At 41.9% G+C, this 24,066-nt stretch overlaps 1 protein-coding gene across 1 annotated transcript in view; it reads left to right on the top strand.

The window, feature by feature from the left end:
* The window catches only part of LOC117262199 (voltage-dependent calcium channel subunit alpha-2/delta-1), an 85,906-nt gene that overhangs the window by 13,919 nt on the left and 47,921 nt on the right, over positions 1 to 24,066 (top strand). Inside the window, exons 4-6 of the mRNA XM_078167947.1 lie at positions 16,884 to 16,943; positions 17,650 to 17,685; positions 18,597 to 18,726. Coding sequence (XP_078024073.1) covers positions 16,884 to 16,943; positions 17,650 to 17,685; positions 18,597 to 18,726 — 226 coding nt within the window. The remainder of the gene's footprint in view (positions 1 to 16,883; positions 16,944 to 17,649; positions 17,686 to 18,596; positions 18,727 to 24,066) is intronic.

The raw sequence follows: 24,066 nt of genomic DNA on the forward strand, positions 1-24,066 counted from the left end.
GCCAGTTCGCACACTCACATTGCAACCCAATGTGGAAAGAACAATTGATATTTACCGTGCAATACCGAACAACAACACAAACAAATATGAACTGTTTCTGCTAAAGAGCTTAATGGCTTAAAACATGATCTTACCTGAGATTAACACATTTGTTTTGATTGCATGCCCTCTTGACTTTAGCCATTGTTTGCTTTCCTTACTTCTGTTTCTCTTCTCGTGCACTTGGCTGAACTGCCAATCAGAGTAAATTTCATTCACTGACAGGCTCCACGGTCTCTGATGTCAATTCAGCATACTCAATCAGCTGAAAAAAAAGTTGACAAGGGCCGACTAGTTCCAATGTGCTGGACACACTACAAGAACTAGCGTGACAGATGCTCACTAGTGACATTAATGTTGACCAGTGGCTGATTGTTGACTTGGTGTATCAGGGCCCTTAAAGTGATACCAATACCAACAGAGTACCTTTGACACCTATTGGTCTACGTCATCCGATACCCATCTTGTAAATGAAAGCTTTCAGTTGTGTATATTCTACAAGATGCCGCAGGTGTGTAGTATAGCCATACTATCAAATGTTCTGGTGGTATCTCTCCACCCTGAACTGCCAACTTATCAAGTACACTGCACTCAACTTCACTACACTTGAGACTATATGGGTTCTAGCTGCTGTGGTAGGGGTCAATCACACATCGTACTAAAACAAAGGATGCTTGTGGTGATTGGCTGCATAAAAAGACATATAGAGACTTTTTTGTCCAGATCTGGGTACAAAAATGATCAGATGCAGGTATCGTTTTAGGCATAAGTTTTAAACTACTTAGTTCTAGGTTAGGCAAGATTGAGTATTAGGACAGGGGCGGCACGGTATTGTGGTGGTTAGCACTGTCGCCTCACAGCAAAAGGGTTCCTGGTTTGATCCCGGGTGTGGAAGCCCTTCTGTGCGGAGTTTGCATGTTCTCCCCGTGTCAGTGTGGGTTTTTCTGGGTACTCCGGCTTCCTCCCACAGTCCAAAGACATGTAGATTGGGGACAGTTAATTGGTGACACTAAATTGTCCGTAGGTGTGAATGTGAGTGTGAATGGTTGTCTGTCTCTATGTGTCAGCCCTGCAATAGCCTGGCAACCTGTCCAGGGTGTACCCTGCCTCTCGCCCAATGTCAGCTGGGATAGGCTCCAGCCCCCCCACAACCCTCAAGAGGATAAGCAGTTAGAAAATTAGTTTGCATATTGAGTAATTTTCATTGTAGGCCACATAAGGTATATGCATATCTACTCTACCTTCCTGAAGTGAAGTCCATTGAGTGTCCTCTCAGATCAGCGTCACATTTACATCTGTCAACTCACTCCACATTTTGAAAGGCCAGTGTTGCAATTGCTATTAAAGTAAAATACTATGTCAGTAGGCACTGACAGCAGACACCCCTATACACATACGCATGAATACATTAACAAAGACATATTTACTTTAAAAAGTATGAAAGTTCACAGGGGTCATTTGAGTCAAGCTTACATCTACCACTCTGGAAAGGTTCGTCAAAAGCTGTTGACCACACAGTGAAAATCTGTGATGTGCCGGAGGCAAGATCCAATTACTTCAACACATCTCTCCCTCCTCCATCCACAGCCTGTTCTCTCTTGGTCTTGCTGTCTAAGTGCACTGTAATTAAACACTTAATTATTGATGCTGCAGAACTGTTATGGCGAAAGGCAAACTGATAAAACACTGAAGACAGACATCCACGCACACACATCAAGCTGTTGTCCACAGTCCACCACTCTCTCTTGCTAACAACCAGCAGCCATGTGTTTGCTTTTGTTGGAACAATCTGCATGAGGTGTGCGTGCGTGTGTGTATACAGTATGTGTGTGTCTGTGCAATTTCTCCCTTCTCCTGGGGTGAAGGGCTCTGTCCGGTGACTAATGAGCCAGTCTACAACATTACTTAGAGTAATACCTCAACCAGCACCACTAAAACTCAACAGGACACAGGTGGCCCAGCACTGTGTGTGTGCAAGAGTGTGTGCATTAGTGTGTGTTCTCAAAATGAAATCTTCCTTTCCAGTGCTGGCATCACGATTACTGGCATACAAGTTGAGTTCATTATTGAAAAGCATTGGAATGATGGGCTTCAAGCTGTCATTTATGAACTGGGAACATTTTACTGGATTCAATCATCCGCATATTAAAAATGGACGTGAAGTGATTACTATTATTTAATAATGCCAGGCTTCAGCAGCAATATCTTGGTAATTGTTACTGTTGAATTTGTACGTTGTCAGTTTGCATCGTGGGTAGCTTGAATTCATGCCTCCAAAGATGATCCCTTTTCACTGCAGAATAAATATTTCAAAATGTCCATTGAAATTCTCAAACCTGAGCTGCAGCGGAGTCTATTTCTCTGCTCTTGATGAAATCAGTATGTATCAAACAATCTTGCAGTAGTCACCTGAACAGGGATAAATACACAGCATCTGTGCTGCTTTCCGTGATGCTCTTCTATACAGTACGTGGTGTATCCATGAATGATAGATGGCTCAACCAGTCATATGTTTGACCTCTTTCCAAAATTGATTGTCCTTTCATTTATTGAACTGAAGCAGGGAGCATATTTAAACCTGTTACATACCGTTTAATTGGTGATTCTAAATTGGCTGTAGGTGTGAATGTGAGCATAAATAGTTGTCTGTCTCTATGTGTCAGCCCTGTGATAGTCGGACGACCTGTCCAGGGTGTACCCTGCCTCTCACCCAATGTCAGCTGGGATAGGCTCCAGTCCCTCCACAACCCCTACCAGGATAAGCGGTTATGGAAAATGAATGAATGAATGAATGAATATTATAGTATATTATATCTGTACAGTATAATAATATTGGTTTTTACATTTAAAAAATGGGGGTGGGAATCACCAGAAGACTCACGATACGATATTATCACGATATTGTGATATGCTGAGTATTGCGATACAATATATTGTGATATATTGCGATTTATTACCTTTTTTTCCCAACTGCTACTTAAGTAAATAAAGTTTTCAGTCTGTTCATCTGACTTTAATCATTTTAGTGTGGCAAAATGTGACACAAAGCAAACAGACTGACCAACTCTGTCATAAAACCTGTCAGAAATGTTGCTTACACCTGACAAATTGAACTATTGGCAGATTTAACACCCTCCGCGAGGCCACATTAAGATTGAACAAATGGCTTCACATGCAGGTATCCCGCTATAACTAAATGGCAACACCCATGTTGCCATTCAGTAAGTAGGATACCTGCAACAGCATTTACTGTAACAACCATAATCCCTTAGCCTGGAAATCCAGACTCAAATCTAAAAAGATTTTGAGTCTGGCCCTCACAGATACACCCGCCCTCACAGATACACCCTTCCTACCCAAGGGACATTTCAAATGCCGCCGCACGCAATTGGATAGCACGATGGCCAATCAGAGCAAAAAACAAGGTGACATATTCATTGCACTAAGCCCCATTTGTTTGCCGACCAGTGGGGCTAACTGATATATTATGCTTTTGCTGTATCCCGTCGGCAAAACAGCAAAAATGTCCTTCCTAGAAGCGAAGGCTTCTAGGGCAGTCTTCTGTTTCTCTCTCAAGTTAAAAGACAAGTGTAGTTGGCTTAGCGTTTCTTCCAAAACTAAATTGAATGGACGCGGTCCTTCGGCAGCTGCCATCTTGGCTGTTTACTTTTCGACGCCTACAGCGCAGCGCTGTTGTCATCATGTTACGCCCGCCCAGTGCCCACCTCTGTCAGATAGACTGATCTGATTGGTCCGATTGGCGATTCAGCGGGCTCTGCTCGTTGGGGCCAGATTCCCTTGCAGTGCAAATGTGAATTTGCTAGGGGTGGGGCACCTGGATTTCCAGGTTAATAATCCCACATTCTGGTGCTGCATTTTGCAGGAGGTCTGCAATGTGACTTCCATGCACTGCTCTGGTGTGCGTGAGACAGCAGTCACCAGTCCTCTCTGAGATGATGTGCGGTTATAGTCACATATGAATCCACTGACCTTGAAATCGTATGTTAAATATTTATATACATACATATTTATATTACATATTCATATCAGATGACATCTCTATGAATTTCTGTGCTATTCAAAAGGTCGGTGTGGATGGCATACTCGCTTTTGCTATTATTACATTGCTTACATCAACCCCTGTTGATATAGTCACGTTCAGTAGAAGCAATCGTAACTGGTATAATATATTCATGTATGTTGTACAGATACAATGATAAAACCTTGATATGTCTTACAGGCTTTGGTAATATACTGAATGTAAATCTGTTTACAGGCATCATTTTACTCGATAGGGACATATTATTATGACTCCAAAATTGCATACAAAAACAATTAGTGTCTGAAATATCTACATTAAAGTCCTCCATTTCATTACACAGATTTGTTCTTAATGAATGAGTCAATAAAAGTTGGTCCATCAAATTACCTATTGGTACAGATAATCTCAATGCCAAATACCCCTATTAACATTCAATCTTACGATGTTAACAATGTGATTATACTTCATTTTCTGAGATATAGTAGCAGCAGCAATGAAAGTATCCATTGGACTGTACAAGTACTGGGCTTTCTATTTATAATTTCACCTTGAAGTCTGCATTAAAGAGGAACATATGGTGGAAAATGTGCTCCCAGCATTTTGCAAACATTTACATGAAAAAAAAAAAGTTGTTTTGTGATTTCATGTTAAAAAAACAAAAGAAAATATGGCAACTCTTTCATGTCTGCGGATCAGAACAATATTGTAAACAAGATAACAAAAATATAACAATGTATACAACTAGATCTCTAAGTGATGCATATATAATGTTCTCAAGGTTCCTTATGTAATGTAGTTCAGTTCAGTTATCCAGTTTCCCTCATTTAGAAGTGTGTGTTAAGTGTTTTTATTTGTGTGTGTTCTTTGTGGATGTGTTTGAGTCTTTGGGCCCCAGGTGTTGGACCATATTTTTATTAATCTGTTGCCTGCTGTCACAATGTTATAATAATGAGCACAAGATGTGACATTATGATGTTTTCGTGTGTGTGTGTATGTGTGTGTAAATGCGTGTGTGCCAACGTAACTCAGTAATGAACAGAGGCTATGATACGATCAGAGATATTCCAGTCTCCAGAGCAGATGTTACTCAACCTCCCATCTCCGCTCTGTGCTGATCATATTAAGCAGACAAGAAGTGTCTGCATGCGTGTCTGTCTGTGCGCTCGCAGTTGTGTTTATGTGTGAGTGTGATAGACAGAAAGCGAGAGAGAGGGAGTGGGAGGGAACCGTGCAGATGGGGAATTCTAACTAGACTTATGGTAGGCCAGGGACAAATGTCTAATGCATTCGTTGAGAAGAAATCCAAACTGCGTTGGTGGATCACAACATGCTCGAGGTTACATTTGAGTACGTGATTTGGACACAGTTACAACCTTCCACTGTCAAGAGATAGAGTTGTTTCAAATCCAGTAAAAATCAACAATGATTAAATGTGACATTAACTATTTTTCAGAATAAAAATGTTAATATTTTGTTGTAATTGCAGTAATCGAGATGTGACAAGATAATTAGTGGCCTCTCTCTCACCAGTGTGAGATGATTCTTCTCATCCACAATCCACATGCACATTGTTGCTCTCTGACACTGTTGCCACTACATTTTTTTGACTTTTGACCTCACAGGAAATTGCAGCTTTTTAGAATTTATTAGTTCCACTTTTATTATCAATTTGCCTTGATACCACTTTCTGAAAGGGCACTCAGTGTAAAGGAGTTTTATTTTTTTAATAATGGCTTTAAAAATTATTACTAATAAAGGTGAAAAACCAATAAGCATTTTAATGGATTACCGACATTTCAAATGATATTATTATCTATAATTATCTACAATCTCATGTAATTTTTCTCCTATTGCTAGAATTTATTTCACGTTTGCACTAATAGTGCCCTGATATCTGCCCTACACTTCACAGCAGTATGATTATCAAAATATGCATTTATTATAAAACTAGAGCCGAGAGACTTATATACAAAGTTGTCAAAAGTAGCAGTCTCATACAGAAAACTTTTCAAAGAAAGTTGTTTTTACTTAAGGTAATACAGTATATGATGGTATGTTGGCACAGCTCAGTCCATTACATGGATTAAGAAATTTTGCATAAAAAAAGTAAGGCTGTGAGTGAGTAGTAAAAGGCATTTTTTCATGTTAATATATATATAGGTCTGTTAGGCCAGGTGGCAAGTATCTCATGGGGCCAGAAGCATAGCGCAGGCCCACGGCCAAGCATTTCTTGATGGGGGCCAGTGACAGACTTTGTTTTGTGCATATGGAATATGATGCAGATTTGGTGTGTAGGCCTATTCATGAGTGATTGAAAAAGGGCCCCACAAAGCTAGAAACGGCCCTGCTAGTTGATGTATCTACAGGATGAGATGCAGCAGTCACGGGGAGAGGCGGAGCATGATGCCAAGGATAAAATGTGATGGAGAGATCTCATTGCAGACTCATGTCCCACAGGGGGGTGAAGAGGAGTAAGTAAGTGGTCAATATTAGGGACATGATTTGTTGTGGAGTTTTGAGTCCTCATAGTTAATGTTAACATATTGTCAGCTTATTCATGCAAATGTTGGCTGCTGACTCGTTAACATTAACAACAAACAGCCTCACGTTAGCTGACTTCTAATGTTAACATTAATACTAGCAAGCTTACTCTGATGACTAGGGTTGAATTCCCAGTTGCAGCTGTAGCTGTCGAGAGGTTAGAGGCTGGCGGCTTTGCACTGTGTGTGTCCTGCGTAGGCTACTGTTGTAGAGCGGCAAGGGAGACTTGATTCATATGTAAAATGCTTTAAAGTTTATTGATAAATTACATGGTAATCCAGCATTTTATGCAGTACTGGAAGGCATTTCTGACACTGATATCAGTATCAGAACATCTATAGATACTGTCATACGTTTGAAGATTTTACTTATGAAATTCTTTTTAGTTTTTAAGTTAGTCATTTTCATTCCCTCTATTCATTCATGATGTCATTTCCGACAACGTATAAGACACAAACATCATTACAACTTTCATACCTTTTTTTAGTATAACATAATAGTATTTAATGTAAAAATATATAATATCATGTAATATAAAATATAGTTTTGGACTGTAAAAAGTGGAAGCGTCCAATACTGCCTTCTGATAAAGTGCAGGGGACGTAAATTTTGCATCTGTGATCAGGTGACAAACAATAAATAAATTCTCTGAAGTGGACAGAAGAGACACACGCATCTTTGAGACGAGAGCCAAAGAGCCAAAGAGAGCGAATGAGACTGGAGGCAGCTGTAGATTTACTGTTCCCATCGGAGGCTTTGGCCTCTGAGAGAAGTCATGTGGAGCAGCACGGCTCTCCCCATGGGCTCTCACAGCTGCAGATTCCTCTGCACTTTTGTTCAGTCTCACGCTCCTTTTCTCCTTTTAGTCGTCTCCCCTCCTTTCTCTTGGATCCTTGCATCCCTCTCTTTCTCCAGTCTACTGTATCTCTCCTGTGTCCAGCTCCTGGCCTTTTGCCACAGTCCTCTGTCAAACTGGAATTTGAAATCAACCTTTCTTTATCACTTCTGACCTCTGTCTCTCTTTCATCATGCTCCCTCTGCATATCTCTTCTCTTTCCCTCCAACTCTCTCTTTACTCTTTTGTGTCACTCGTCTCTTACACCTCTGTTTCTTCCATCCGACTATGTCTATCCATCTCCCTTATTCTCCAACTCTTGTTTCTCCCAAGTCTCCTCTTGTTTCCTACTCTTTCTTTTAATCTCCCACTCTTCTCTTATTACTCCTTGCACACACACTTTTCCCAGGAAACAAACTAAAGCATTGCTGGAAAAAGCTCCCATCATTCTTTACTGAACAACCTCCACCCACCCTTGTATATATCTCTCTCTTTATCACCCCACTGTTCACTCTCATAAGCTAAATTTTAATGAGAAGTACGACCACTGTGATCATGCTGAGTCAGGGTATTGTTTTCCTCTCTTTGGACTGTCCTTTCCGTTAATCCATCTGCTCATAATGTATGTCTTTTCCTCTTCCATTTTCAGACTTCTCTCTTTTTTCTGCTTCTCCCACTGACCCTTCACATCTCCCACATTTTTACTTTCTTGTCATCCCTTTGAGCTGGGACTCATTATGTCGGAGAGATAACCAGCGTTCATGAATGTGGACACGTTGTCAGATACGAGGATGGGAAAGATGAGTCTGGATGTGGGTGTTAATGATCTTTTAGACTGTTACTACTCTTGTGAGTATTGCTTTGTTGTGTGGGGGAGAAGGCAGTGTGCTCTGAATGGCCCATTGATTTCAGGCGTGTGGAGACTTTAGACACACACACGCGCACACACACATGCATATACACACACACACATACGGGGAGTCTGGGAGACTCTGTGAGGTTTAGCAGAGCCTGTCTCATCTTCCCTGTCTATCCTTTAAGCTGTGCTCTGCTTTCTCACTAAATGCATGGTGGGCTGCTGGGCTGCCCTGGCAGAATGACAACTAAGACTGGTGAGAGCAGGGCAGAAATATCCCTCAGTGGGGCTAGCAGGTACGAGTCCAATGCTATCCAACACTCCAGCTCCAAACATTTCTGTGCTCTCCGTGGCTGCGGTGTAATGATCTCATACATCAGCGTGCATGAACACTGGAAGGTGCATGAAATGAGAAATATTATGTCCCCTGTTAGACTGTTAGAGCATTGATAGGCACAACAGTTGTTGCGGTCATCATTAGACCATTCCTATGTTCATCTGGGAGCAAAATATTGCCAAACAACATGTATCAGCAATTCTGCCTGCAGGTAGTAGTGGATGTTTTCGCCTCTTAGTATTAGGTGTCATGATTCTTATTAATTCCTTCTCCTCTTTGCTCCCTTTTCTCACTGAAGCACCTCATTCCTTAAACGACTCCACTTCCCTGCATCCATGGATCCAATTCCCAGTGTCCTCGTATCCACGTATTCCTCCTCCCCCCATTAAAGCTGCAGGGGAGCAGCGAGTCTCCTCAGGTCTCCAGTGGTCATCCAGTGACAGAGTGGACTCATTACGGTGTGGAGCTGAGATATCTATACCACAATAAGTGAGAGGGAGACTAATGAGCAGTTAGATCAAGCACGCTACAGGGAGTGTGTTATTCACTCCCATTAACTGAACCGTTGTAGTGCTAAATTTGTGTGTTTCAAGAGAGAAACGCCGGCTTCTAATCAACTGGTAAGACGGCATCTTGCAGTGGCTCTGTAATGAACTGTTATGCCAGTTTAGAGAGGTTAGCTGTCACTCAGGGAGCGGTCTCATCAAATCAAGGGTCTGTAGTTTAGAGCGCATTTGATTGTGGCTTTGCTTTCTTTGGGTAGCCTGATAACCTCGCTGTGTGTACGTGTTTGACAAAGAGCGAGAGATAGGAGAGGATACAGAGAGAAAGAGAGCAAAAAAGAGAAGGGTAATTAGGTATCTTTCCTCACACAACCCTCCTCGCCCTCCCCCATATCTCCCAGAGGGGAGAGGAGCCTCGTCAAAGCCCTGTCATGAATTTTTAACAACCCTGTCGGTCTGCTCTCTTAGGAGGTGTGTGTGTGTGTGTATATGTGTGTGTAGATTTGCATGTTCATGTACACTAAGTGTGTGAGGGAGAGGGGTATATTGACCCAAAATCCTGTGGTCCTACTATATATTCTCCATTAATGCAGAACAAATTGCAACATCATGACTCATAATGTATCAAGTATTGACCATCTGTTTCTCATTCTCATGTATCGTATCACATACAACATCATGAAGTGATCTGTAATCAATATCCAGATGTTCATGCACTAATGTACGTGTGTGTTTCTGCATGCATTTGCATCGGTTTGGTAACTATGTGTATGCATTAAGAAACATATTTTATTCTGGAACGCTGCCTAAGTGATGATACTCCGTTAGCTCAATGGTGTGACATTAACATGATGTGATGTTACATTGACATTAGCTGACATTAACCTAATAAGGCGTTTTGCACTTGGCCTTTTCAGCATGGATATGAACTGCTGCCCCCGCTTTCTCTCAGGTGGCACATTATTACAGTCTTAAATCTTGGCTTTTCTTTTTGTTCCTGAGACACTTATACAATGAAAATATGGAGAAGCAGGTTTTTGTTTCGAATGTTGTCAAAGCTTGGATGTTTTTGCAGCGAGTGTCTCTGATTTTAACTATTAATGAGAAACAAATGGGATTTTATATGACCACCTAGGGCTGGGTGATATGGAGAAAATTAAATGTCACAATATTTTTGACCAAATACCTTCATATTGATATTGTGATGGTATCGTATTGTTGACTATTTTTTCTTACACAATAAGGTTTTTGATAGATAATCATCAATAATGTAGGATATGATGACTAAGTGGGTAAAGGCATATAATAGAACAGCTAGATCCCTATAAGAAGCCAGGAAAGGACAACACTTTGGATATCCACAATTTAAGACTAGTAAGGGCCAATCCCAATTCTCTTCCCTTAACCTTACTCCTTGGTTTCAAGCGCACTCGCCAGATAGAGTCCCCTCAGCGACCAAGGGGTAGTGTTGAGGGGTAGGGAATTTTACCTATGAATTGGGATGCCACTTCATGCAAATTAGGGTAACAGACGTGTTCACCAACATAAGGTGTATCATCGACGTAGGCTTCTTGCACGGAGAACGGACACGGAGAACGGAGACGTTCATGTCGGCTACATTGTGAATTAGCAGTTTTCAAGCATTCATAATTTAGCTCAACGCTTACAGATAACGATGCATTATGCAGAAACTAGTCCATACCCACTGGTAGCTTTGTCACCTTCTACCTATGCCAATCCTCAATCCCTATGTGCAGTTTCACATAGACTGACCACGTCAGTGAGTAGAAAAACGTGGGACAGACAGAATGGCTGACTGACAGAATGACACACTGACAGTTTCCGTGATTATGTAAAGCATACCATACCATGACTTAAGGCCCGAACATACTCGGGCAGAACGTACGCGGAACGGACTCCGCGAGCAATGTCCGCAGTCATTCGGGCTTTCATAGTCGAGCACACTTCCGCGTTGTAGTTTCCTGTAAAAATGTCCATGAAAAATCCCTGCGATGTGAAAAATACATGCCGAGCAGTCACTGGTGCATGGAGCGGAGTCCATGTGGTCGTAAAATCTGAGCTTTACGCGCACAGGGCTTGCGAACGTCCGCTTTGAGTCTGCGCGGACCTCCGCGGAGTCTGTTCCGCATACGTTCTGCCCGAGTATGTTCGGGCCTTCAGTCATATCAAAAATTAGAAAAAAACAAAAACATTTGTCCACAGGGGGAGCCACAGCGATCGGTCGCATTTTAGCCATTTTTAAGCATTTTTCTGTTGTTATAGCGCCACCCAGTTGCCAATTAGAGTTAAATTCCTCCAGTCACCTTGAGGCGTCCTGTTCTACATATCTACCAAGTTTAGTAAAAATCGATATGGCAGTTAGGCCTAGATAAAAAATTAGCTCTCTAGCGCCCCCATTTTGTTTGATGGGGTCAATAATGTTTATGTGTGGTCATATGCCTACAGCGTTGCGTGGTGATCGGTGAAACCCTTGAGATGTTATACACCTTTATGTGATGAGCCACACCCTCCGCAATATTCATTGCCTTATAGAAGCTCAGTTTTAGTACGTTTTCCAACTTTTGCCAAGAGGGAACTTTAGATATTGGTCCCTAGATTATGTTCACCGAGTTTCATGCAGATCGGTCAAACTTCCTAGGAAGAGATCGATTTTAAGTGTTTTAGTGTGTTCAAAATGGCGAAAAATCTATATAAGCGGAAGTTATGGGTTCTTAGGCAAATTTGTTCCTCACGAGGAGAGGCATCTCTGTGCAAAGTTTCATGTCTCTACGTCATACGGGGCATGAGATATGCCCATTCAAAGTTTGCAATTTCAATCAGTTGCTATAGCGCCCCCCTTTGGCCAATTGATGTAATATTGCTTCATTCGCATCCTCCCATGACCCTCTACCACTGTGCCAAATTTCACATGGATTGATCAAGTCAGTGAGGAGAAAAATGTGGAACAGAGACACAGACACACCCACAGACAGCGTTTTCGTCATTATATAGTAAGCCATAACACATTCTCACATATTTTGGAATTTTGCATGCTTATTTGCGAAAATAGTACTTACAGTTGTGCGATGGCTTTCTCATGGAGGCTGCCATCTTCTTGGAAAACTTGTCTGACTGGATAGTTTCACAATGCATCCTGGGAAATTCAATCTTCCCCTCAGTTGAGATGGGTTCGTAAGGGCCCTTCAAATTAAGTGGGGATTTTAAGGACTGAAAAGCACTTCCGTAAAGTTTGGGGCACCCTAGGCCTTCACGGGAACGCACAAAAACAAGGGCTAGGGCCAATTTTGAAGTATCAATATCTAGTCTCATATAACGATATATTCAAGATATACACCCACCCAGTTCTACCTGTGTTTTCTTTACATATTATCTTGTTAAAACCTCTTAATACAGTGTAAAGCAAGTAAGCAGCAAGATAGATCATGTATGTATGAAGGTACAGGCAGCTTGTATGGGTTTGGATCAGGCTCACACAGTTTAAAGTAGAAATGAACTCCTGTTCCATCACCATGTATTTGATGGGCACAATTTATAAACTGAAAACATGCTTTGGTACTTCAGTGACGAAGCTGCTAATTCTGTACATGGTGAAGATGGTGCGTAATAACTTCATGATGTGTGTGTGTGTGTGTGTGTGTGTGTTTATGGCTCGAACGGGGTGTATATTTAGCCGCTGACAGCCAGTGCAGAGGAGGTGGAGACAGGTCTGGAACAGAGCCCAGGACTGGAGGCCAAAGGGATGGGACTGTTGATCAAGAATGGAATCATTGCCGACAGCAGACACATGGCCACAGACACACATATACACATTTATACCCACACTCAGTAAAAGCACAGAGTGACATATACTATAAGCATCTCGTCCAGTTATTGCTCACGCACAGATCAGACATGGCCTTTGTTATACTCTCCTGCTTGCACAGTCCAGCAGATGGGTGTCAGACGGAGATTCAGCTATAAATACAATTTACCATCATCAGTTCTAATTGCGTATATTAACTAAAATTACATCCAAGAGTGGATTTTCTCTGAGGCTATGATAACTTTACTGTTGTGAAGGAAGTTAGTGTGTCAGACAGGTGGGTTTATTTAAGGGCAATGCTTTCCTCCACAGGGTTGTCATTACCTTGTACAGTTGGAGAAGGGCAGACTAGAGTCAGGCAAAGGTTTGATCTGTGTGGATTTGCCTGAGTGAACTTACACAGCCTTGTGCAATAGTGTCAGTTTCTGTTTGTTTCCTTGCCTGCTGTCTGCTCTGTGTTCTCACTGTTCTTTTATGGAAACCATTTAACTCTTCCACACTGCAGAAACTCTGTCTCTTAGTGAGGTAGTCTGATTTTTAGATTCAAAATCTAATACGACTTATTTTAATTGTGGATTGGATTATTAACTGCTCACTAAGCAAGGCTGTTTGGCTTCATTCAAGTAAATGTCACATTTCCTGACTGAACTATAGCTCTGTCTTATTTGGGATTATGTTTAACTACATGTGACATATCTGTTGCAGGATCTTAGGTATGCTTTGACACTTATTCTCAAGACAAAACCATCATCAAGTTGTAGCGTTTTGGTTTGCATGACGGTTTACTGTCAACTTTATCTTAGGACAACATATCTGCTTTCGAGGTTTAGGCATTAGTTCACTTGAAGTTTTGTGTCAGATGGTTTACATCCCATTAAATATTATACAAGCCTATAGTCTCAGAATATTCATTCGATCTTTCTCTTATGATCAAAATAATAGAAACTAGCATATATCATATGTTTACAGCAATGATCAGACATGTGCCGGGGACAGACAAAATTATATCACTTCATGACAACATACTAACTTTGAATTAACTGCATCATTATTGGTCAAATATGTTATCAAAGGTGACTTTTCACAACACCCATTGTTACTAAATCAGACTAAGAGCTCCCAGCCTTGCTAGCAGACCTGTGAGGCTGTGGGTCCAGTGTTGCTTTGAGCTAAATGCTATGTTAGCACCCTTAACATGAAAACATTTTTTCAATATCAGACATAAGATATTTAAGTCTGACCAACATGGTGGGCCCACTGATTGACATTGCCGTGGTTAGAGCCACAGCACCAGTCGGAAGTTGGCATGTTAGCTAGTTGGTTAGTACACTCTTGTAACCTAAAGATTATAGGTCCAAAGCTATAGGGGTATAAATCACCAGTTTCATCATGATACAATATTATATCGATTCTTTGGACAACGATACAATATTTGCAGATATCACAAAGTCTGCTAGAATACAATTTCGATTCAATGCGATTCAGGGGCCTGCAATTGATATGAGACGATATTATATGCCCATATAACACAATGTACTTTGTCTGTTGACCTGTTCTCCGAAATCCAAAATATTTCCACACTGCTGATTTATTCCCAAGTAAATAACGTTATCCTCATCGTCTCTCACTTGACTGCTTGCCATCTGCCTGCCGGTGTTGGACGGTGACACCGACTTTCAAAATATCGATGATATTGGATAGTTGATCAATGAATTGATATCCAGATCGATGGATTGTTACACCCGTATCCAAAACCTAGCTGGGCAAGGCTCTGTACAGGTGCTGCCTTTTTTAAGTTTAGTTATTAAGACAAGATTAGCACTTAACTTTTTTTAGGGCAATTTGCTCTTGGTTAAGTGAAAAATTTGGCCAGCTGGTGGCGCCAGAGGAAAAATAACTAAATCATTACAATGTATCTTAGGATCATGGATGTCTATACCAAATTTAGTCCCAACCCATGCAGTGCATGTTGAGAAAGTTTATGGTATATGTCAAAACTTTGTCCTGCTAGCAGCACTGGAAGAAAAGTCAGCCAGCTCACAACAGTTGTAAGACTCATCCTCTGAGGGTCAAATCTTTACCAGACTTGATGGCAATCTATCCAGTCCAAAATGAAAAGGCCAACCCGATGGTGGCTTTAGAGGAAAATCCAGGGGATCACTGAAGTCGTTCGGATACATCATTGTGGAACAATCACATGTACAAAATTTCTGAGCAATCTGATGGTGGACCCGTTGATGGACATTGCTATGGTTAGAGCCACAGCACCAGTTGGCTTTTGGCATAGTGGCTCATTGGTTAGCACATGTCTTGCAACCTAAAGATTGTAGGTAAAAATCCTGGCTGTTCAAGGCTATGTACAGGTACTACTTGTATTTCAGGCAACTTGGTCTTGTTTTAAGACTTCTGGTTGTTGGACATCCTGGCTTATTTTAAGAAACTGTGTCAAGTGAAAATCACTTAAAGCTACAGCTGGTACCTTTTATGAGTACATGACAGATCATCTGTTAAAAAAATCATGTCCTGGGTACCCAGTAGCTCACCTGGTAGAGCAGGCACCCCGTGTATTAAGGCTTTGTCCTTGCCGCAGCAGCCCTTTGCTGTATGTGATCACCTCCTTCCCCCCCTTTCACTCTGAACCTATCATATCAAATAAGAAAAAGCCAAAAAAAAAATCATGTCCTTCCTCTTCATACTGCCTCTATTGGCATATGCTCAATGACAGCACACCAAAAACAACCAGTCAGAGCTGAGGAGTCTCTAACACAGCTGTCAGTCATGTCAATCACTTCCTGAAATGCAGTCAAACTGTCAAACAAGCAAAAGAAAGCTCACATCTTAAATGTTCACTTCATTTTGATGGGGCATTTTTGCAGTGCATTTCAATGAGCCGGGCATTAGTAGTGACATTTCGAAAAAATCTTTAAAAATACACGCAATAAAAGTGAAATTACTTCACGCATCAACTATAAAATGCAGAAATCAGATCTCTTGCTTCCCTCCTTTTATGTGTCATTGTTTTCTTGTTAGTGTTCTCGGTTTTGCCCTCATTCTCCTTCAAAGCAAGAGATGAAGACGGAATCAAACTGTGAAAGATCATAAAAAAAAGCCAGTTAAAGCGTTGAATGCATCGTGCAATTGCAAAGCAATGTCTCCATATGTCTCAATATCACAGCATCCTCGCACGATTTTAAGTGCAATTCCAAACTCATGATGTCTGTGTTATGAATAAATACTTCCCTGGATGCTTTCGGAGCACTTAAGGTAGTCGTTTGTTCCCAGAGTGATAAATATGTGCTGTTTAGTTTGCCCTTTTTATTGCTTGTACTGTGTTAGACATGATTTAGTGCGATAAATGAACTACTCTTACCACTATTCTCTTTTTCTCTATCACTTCTCGTTGTGAGTGCGTGTGCATGTGAGAGAGATGTATGGAGCAAAGGTGAGGTTAATTACATTTATATCCTCCTGTTATTCAGGACTGTTTAATGTGATTGACAGCCTCTGGGTTGGTTATCCATTTGTACTTGACTTTATGCAGTGATCTGCTGTTTCTCACACTGCTGACCTCCCTTTTCTCTACATTTCTCTCCCTTCCACGCTCCCTGTCTCCCTCACACACACACACAAACACACCGCTCCCTTACAGTACAACCTTTTCATTCTGACAGTACGACACTCCGTGGTGTGGCCTTTAGCGGACAGTGCTGTAAGACCGTGATAGCCCTGTGGTTTGAGCTCCGCGAGAGTGAGATCATAATCACCCCTCTGTCTCCGGGATGGTCTCCATCGTGCTTTTCGAACGTGCTCTCTTTTGCTCAGGTTTTCTATAATTAGACTGACGCTGTGAAGGAGGCATACCTTGTGCAGTTTCCAATCTAAATCCTTGTCATATTTCACTCCCCAGAAACTGGCCACAGCTGCTGAGAACTTCCAGATGGCGCATCAGTGGAAAGACGAGTTTGAGGTAACGGAGGGACACAACAATACAAACACGCACACTTATAGGAATACCTGTGTATGTGTGTATACCATTATTGTATGTGGGTAAAACACAAACATTAATGGTCATACGCTTAGTCTGGATTTACTGGCCTTAACTTCCTTTCATTGTCTGAATAGGTTTTATCTGTTTGCGTCTGTGTGTCGTTAGCAGTGATTACAGCTCCATTACTAAATCGGTTTATTGCATTTTATACACTGTGCTGTGACGCATTATGCCCCTCATTTTAGATGACAGATACTCGGCTTTCTAAGAACCACAGTGGCACGCAATTATAACGCAGAGTGAAGCGGTGGTCAGGAAAAAATACTTGTCACAGAGACAGTTATAGATGTGTCTAAGATGTGAATTACCATATTGCTTTCTCAATGGCAGGAAAATGCTTCCCTGGAGCATTGCAAATGGCTGTAGGCACACAGACACAGATGTAAAAAGAGAAACATGCACACTCAGCTTAACTCATACAGTATTCATTTGATTGGTAGCACAGTCTGGAGTCTTCATTAACATAAAACTGGATGATTTTACTAATGGAGTTGCCTGCCTACAAAATAAAGACTGTTTAGAATGGATTAGGCGTTTCATGATTGCATAAATGTTACGCTTCTTTGTGCAACACCCTAAAGCAGCCACAAAGTGATATTTGTGCTTCTGTGTGACTTGTTTACAGGGTGATGAAATCTCCTACTACAACGCGAAGGACAATGTGAGAGTGCTTTTTCTCCCTTCCGCCTATTTGCTCTCCTTCCATTTTAGCCCCTGTAAACACACAGGTCACACTCAGACATGGGCCGGTAATACGGTTTTGCTACGCCACACCGTCTCTCTTTTGTCCTCCCTTTCACCTCCTTATCGTCCCTCCTCTCCTCCATTTTCGCTCTCCTATTCACCACATTCCTATCTTATTTTTTCACCCTCGCTTTCTATCATTGCCTCAGCCTTTTACTGCAATCCCTCCCCTCTTTTGCCTTTTGCCTCTCCAGGCTTTTCTTCCAGCGTAGCTTCCTCTCCGTCATCCCTCCTCCCACCCTCTCTCAGGTGAAGAGGTTTCTGCCATGTTTCTCCTCTAATTGACAGATGAGATGTATGAGCTGGCTACACTGTTGCTTTATTAGGAAGCAACTGTTCGCATTCTCTCTCCCTCCCCCCCCCCCCTCTTGCGTTTTCTCCTTCCCTCCCTCCCTCCCTCCACGCCAACACCTCACTCCTTCCCTACCCTGCGTTCTTTCCTCCATATCTCATCATGCTTTTCTTCATATATCCAACTGACTGTACTGCTCTCATTGATGTAAATTGCTGAATGCAAGCTAAGAGTTATAAATCACGAGGGGTATAGACGGTTTGGCTGTCTCCTGCTACTCCTCCCAAGTGAAGATGATAAGACGGAGAAAAAGCAGGATATCATTACGGATACATTTGATGATGCCATATATTCTTAAACGAGCTGGGACTCTGTGAAAAAGTGCAGCGATGACATTATCACGTGCCTTTAAACAAACCCTTTCAAACAAACACTTTCTTGCATGCAACGATGCTTCAGCAGATTGATTAAAGGGGCTTTGTATGGTATCTTACAATCAGCATTACTGTCTGCATCCTGATTTTCTTCCCCCTCAGCTGGATGCAAATGAGACAGAAGGAAGAAAATACAGGATTCGACCAGACTTTAAAGAGGACCTGTCATTTAAACGTTTGACTGATCACAACCACACGGCTGTCCACATCCCCACTGACATCTATGATGGCTGTGAGTACACACACACACACACACACACACACACACACACACACACACACACACCAACACACAAACCCAAGTGGTAGCCATGGATACAAGTGACACACCAACCCATTATGAAATGTTGTTTACAGATTGTGCCTCCAGCAAATTTGCCCATGGTTAAATGATGGGTTTTAAAAAAAGATGGATACAGTATAATGGGATCTAGTCCTGTAGTCTACTGTCCCTTGGCTGAGCCATGTGTGCTTGGGATGTAAATGAATAGAGGGACCTCTAAATGAAATAAATTGATGCTTTTCTTTTTATGTCTGAACAAACCTATCAAGGTTTTGATAATCAGTCTTTTGATTTAACCAGTTCATGTGTCCCAAGGCTCTGAATTAATAGCTTTGAAGTATAATCATTAATGTAAAAGTCTGACTGAGGGATCCTACTTAATATGTATTACACATGGATTTACTTTATATCTCTAGCTGTTGTGTATCTTACCAAATTGAAAGGTTTATTTGGAAATGTGTCTTTTCACAGTATGATAATTATCAAAGGTATACTATTCAGGATTGTCAGTTACTATCTGTAAACACGCTCGCTGACCAAGGTGAAAGACAACCCCAGATTCACTCTGGTTTGATGGTTCACCCTGTAGGGTTGCATCTTTTCAGAACTATGGGTGCGTTCCGAATTGCATACTTTTCTTTTTACTTTCAGTAGACTGCAGCTGCCCTTAAAAGTATGTACTGTTGCATGCAGTATGCACACAATCGGGACATACCACTGTCTCATAACATGAATCCCTGACCCTCTTCCTTCTATATCCGTTACCTTGGAGATAAAACAAATGTCGCTTACCAAGTTTGCCAGACAGGGAGATCAACCCGGAGACAGCTGTTGTTACTTCGCAATTTATGTAATTTAATTCATTTTCTGTAACCGCTTATCCTGTTAGGGGTAGCGGGGTTGCTGGAGTCTATCCCAGCTGACATTGGGCGAGAGGTGGGGTACACCCTGGACATGTCGCCAGACTATTGCAGGGCTGACACATATGCTGTCTCAAATCGCGTACTTCTGTACTTACACTTAATATTTTGAGTGCATGAGTGAGTTCACACTGAGAAGTATGGAAAAATGCAGTGCACTATAAGTACCCGTATGGTGCACCCAAAACGGTCAAGAGGTTGAGTGTGGAACTATGGACACTTCTCGTCCTCAATGGTCGCCATCTTGGCCACGTAGCGGAAGGGGAGGGACTACTTTTTAAACTGGGAATGGCGGCCGAGGACTGTGCGACCGTGAACGTCACTGCATTGTACAAATCGTCGCTGTCTGATGAAAAACATGTATCTCCACTTTTGACGATTTTGACTTTCTACAGTGCATGGAGTGTCCATAATATTCCCTAGCAACCGTTAGCATTGGGTATCGAAATGACCAATGGAAAGACGTTTTATTACTTATTACTTTATTGGGTGTCAGAAGTGTCCATCAAAGCGCGTAGAAAGCCAAAATCGTCAAAAGTGGAGATACGTGCTTTTCATTGCACAGCAACGATATACAGATTATACATGTGTTTTTTGCACTAAGCACCATTATACTGTTGTTGGATATAAGCCAGCAGTATGTTTACTGGGTTAATTTAGCAGTCTGTAATGATTTAGTACCGCGAACGATAACGCAAATGCAAATGCTAGTTTGCTAACAAGCTAATTTGCAGTTGTCATTCCCGATAAGTGCACAACGGCCGTGTTTGGTTTGAGACAACACTACCCTGTCGAAATTTGCGCACTATGCCAATGAGTACACAGTGCATATAATATATACACTGGCACGGGGAGAACATGCAAACTCCACACAAAGGGGCTCCCTCACCCCAGTTCGATCAAAGAACCCTCTTGCTATGAGGCGACAATGCTAACCAATGCACCACCGTGCCGCAACAATGAAAATACATTCCATTTTTATAGTTATGTTCTATTGTTGTTTCTAATATTCATGATTATTTTGGTTCACCTAACAATCAATATTCCTGTTATTACTATTCGACTGGTCATCAGAAACTTGAATGCGCTGTCATCCATCAAGGCAACTATTAACGGCTGTCAATCAGCTGTCATCTCTCCACGGTTCAAACAATGTGACGTAGCTTCTGCTGCGGGTGGGTCAGAATGGCCAGAGGAGCATGCTGGCTTGCACACTGCAGAATCGGTATTTTTGGCATACTGCATTTGACACACTATGTATTTGGACATACTAAATCTTTTTCTGGCATACTATATAGTATGGCAGTATGGGGATTGGAACGCACAGTGTGTCTCTTGGATGCCTGCTGCGTACAGTCTGGCACCAAGTCACGTCCTTCTTATGAAGCCCTGACCTCACCTGAGTGCTGCAAAGTGTATCTGTACATACTTGTTACCTGTACATATCGATCAATCGTTCAATTATTTATTTGTCATATGGAATTACACAAGGTACAACTCTAGTCAAATATGATTCCATCAGCTTCTTTAACATGTGCACTGTAATTTAGTCCTTTTGTGTCGTCTTCCATTGTTGGCTGCTGCTTTATAATTGTCTAATTACTGTAGTTATACTTACTGCTTAGACTTTACACTGTGAAATCAGACAAGGTGGCTGAACGTTTTCTCTATTTTACATCCCTTCTTGTGATAATATCAGTAACATTAATGCTGAAATAAATCAGCGTGCTTGCTTCATTAGCATTTTTACAACCAAGAAAGCATCTATTCAGTGTGCCTTTACAAACTCTGGGCCAGGATCTGTTTGACAGCCCTGTGTATGCTTCGTGTTGTCAGTTGCATTTGATGCTGCCTGGTGTTGTAATTCATGTTCTGTGTGAAACAATTTCAGATTACAATGTAACACATGTGCATCTGTTACAGAGTGCATTTGCCCTGTTTGTGAAAAAAAAGTACATTTCTGATCATTTCATCATCATATGGTGACATTTACCTTGAGTGGTTCAGAGTAATTTGATTCTCCAGAGTCCCTGTGACATTAGCACAGCTCAAGTTGAATGTCAATGACTTAAGGATGGTCTGTTGAATATCTTAACTGTGGTCTGAATTATGCATTATATTTGAACAACTTTCTTTTCTTCTATTTTTACATTTTCAGCACCTGGGTGGTGCTCTTATCATAGTGTGACTCACAATGAGCAATAAAGTGCTGGGTGCCTTGCACAAGGATACTCCACCAGGACACACGGTTCATGATGAGTTTGAACATGAATCCAATTAAAGGAGAGTTTCTCTAACCACCAGGCTGCACTGTTGCTGCTTGGCTTGTGCGTGTGTATTTTTATCTGCGGCTGTGTGAGACTCGAGCATCCGTGCGCCCGTGTGTATGTGTTTAGATATTCAGTAATTAGTGTGCAGTGGGATGTGTTGCGTCAGCAGTGACTTGGAGGGACAGCAGAATGGAGTGACTTCCTCAGCATGGCCCTCAGCCTGCTGGGGAACCGTCTGGCCCCAAGGTTACACACTTCACCTTTTTGCTGACCCCAAACACAGGGGCAGGAGTGAGGGATAGGGATGGGCATGCAGTGTTGTCAGTGTCTGTTATCAGCAAAAGTGCAAGCTGGGTTTATTAACATGCTTTTGAACTCGATGTGACTTTGTCATTTTTTCCCGAGACATCTCTCTGGCCGTAATCTGGGCCGGGTGCCATGACTCCTCACACTCTTTCTCTTTCAAGGATGCTGTTTATTGGTAGCCTATAATGAGTATGCATAGATTCACTGAGCTGCTGGGACCTATCCAGGGCTGAAGTTGGATTTTAGTGAGATGAAAGAAACTATATGTGAGTGTGGGGACCCAAAGCTGGTGGCACACTTGCGTAGTGGGGGACAATTTCCATTCTGTGGACTAAAAAGCCAGTCTCCACAACTTTATTTTGTGGTTGAGACAAGATTTTAGGATTTAGGTTAGAATTAGTCAGGCTTGGGGTGCCCACTAGGTCACCTAGTACCCCATGTACAAAGGCTGTGTCCTTGCCACAGCGGCTGTGGGTCAATGCCATCCCATAGCCCTTTGGTGCATGTCATCCCCTCTCTTTCTCCCCTATTCACATTATATCTGCCCTGTCAAATAAAGGCCAAAAAAGCCCAAGAGTAAGGGTTAATATTGGGCATGTTATGGTGATTAAAATGGGATAGGAATGGGTTATATTTAAAGAAGAGCCCCCACATGAATAGCAAGGAAAGTGTGTGTGTCAGTGCGGACACACTCATACGCTATATCATATGTATGTTGTATGCCTAGAGAAAAAAGAGACAGTGGATTCATACGTTATTGAGGTTTCAACTCTCCAATTTGATCTCCACCCTATAAATGTTCCAGGAATAGCCTTTGCTCAGCTGGAGAAAATTGGATTTTCTGGGTAAAGTGGGAGGCAAGTTTATGAAATCGCCTTCTATAGGCAGCGGCGTGTCACGTGTGTGAGACGAGTGTACGATAGGAAGCAGGTGTTCAGATGACAGAAAGATCACAAAAGCCACTTCTGTTGGTCCAGGTCAGGACATGGTCACGGTGTGACAGAGAAGAAAAGGAAAAGGTTGAATTCAGAGGTCTGGCTTTTAGATGCAGAAGCTGAAAATGTAGGCATACAATATATATGACACCCTAAGGCTAGTGGAAAAATCATTTTGAAGAGTGTATATTAAATTCCTAACCTTCAGGATATAGCATGCAAGCTAGCAGTTTCTTCTCTTTCAGGAGAACAAACCCAAAAGGAGACAACAGAGAGCGAAAAGACGGACACGGACACAAAGAGTACTGAATGCATTATGACAATTACGCTCAGTCCTGTAATGCAAATACACTTGGACATTCCCCCATACTTTCCTTTTTTTTTATCTAATCTGTTCTCTTTCATATCTTCCCCCATTATTGATAGCCCTTCACCTCCAGTCTGGGGCCCAGTCCTACATTCTACCACTACTACATTGCCTGTAACATCACATCACCCAGGCTCCACTCCTCTTTGGTTTCCTATTGTGACTATCCCATCACAATCATCTTACACTTAGGTGTTTTCCTGTTTTTCGCCCCCTCCTTCACCTGCTCTCTGGAGGAGATGGGCGGGTTATTCGGCGTCACGTAAACCCTGAAGCATGCTGTATCGTCATCATGTCAAAACGACAAAAGCTCTCTGGTGCCCACTCAGCTACCACTACACTACTGAGAGGAGTGGATATAGAGAGAAAGCAATAAATAAATAACCAACAAATCCATGTGGAAATCAGCAGGAGGAGAGCTAGTAATAGTGGCCCCTCAGCAGCCAGTGGCCACAACAAATCCCCATAGACTCCCATGTTAGAATGCCACA

The sequence above is a fragment of the Epinephelus lanceolatus genome, chromosome 5, assembly GCF_041903045.1.
Source record: "Epinephelus lanceolatus isolate andai-2023 chromosome 5, ASM4190304v1, whole genome shotgun sequence".
Lineage (NCBI taxonomy): Eukaryota > Metazoa > Chordata > Actinopteri > Perciformes > Serranidae > Epinephelus > Epinephelus lanceolatus.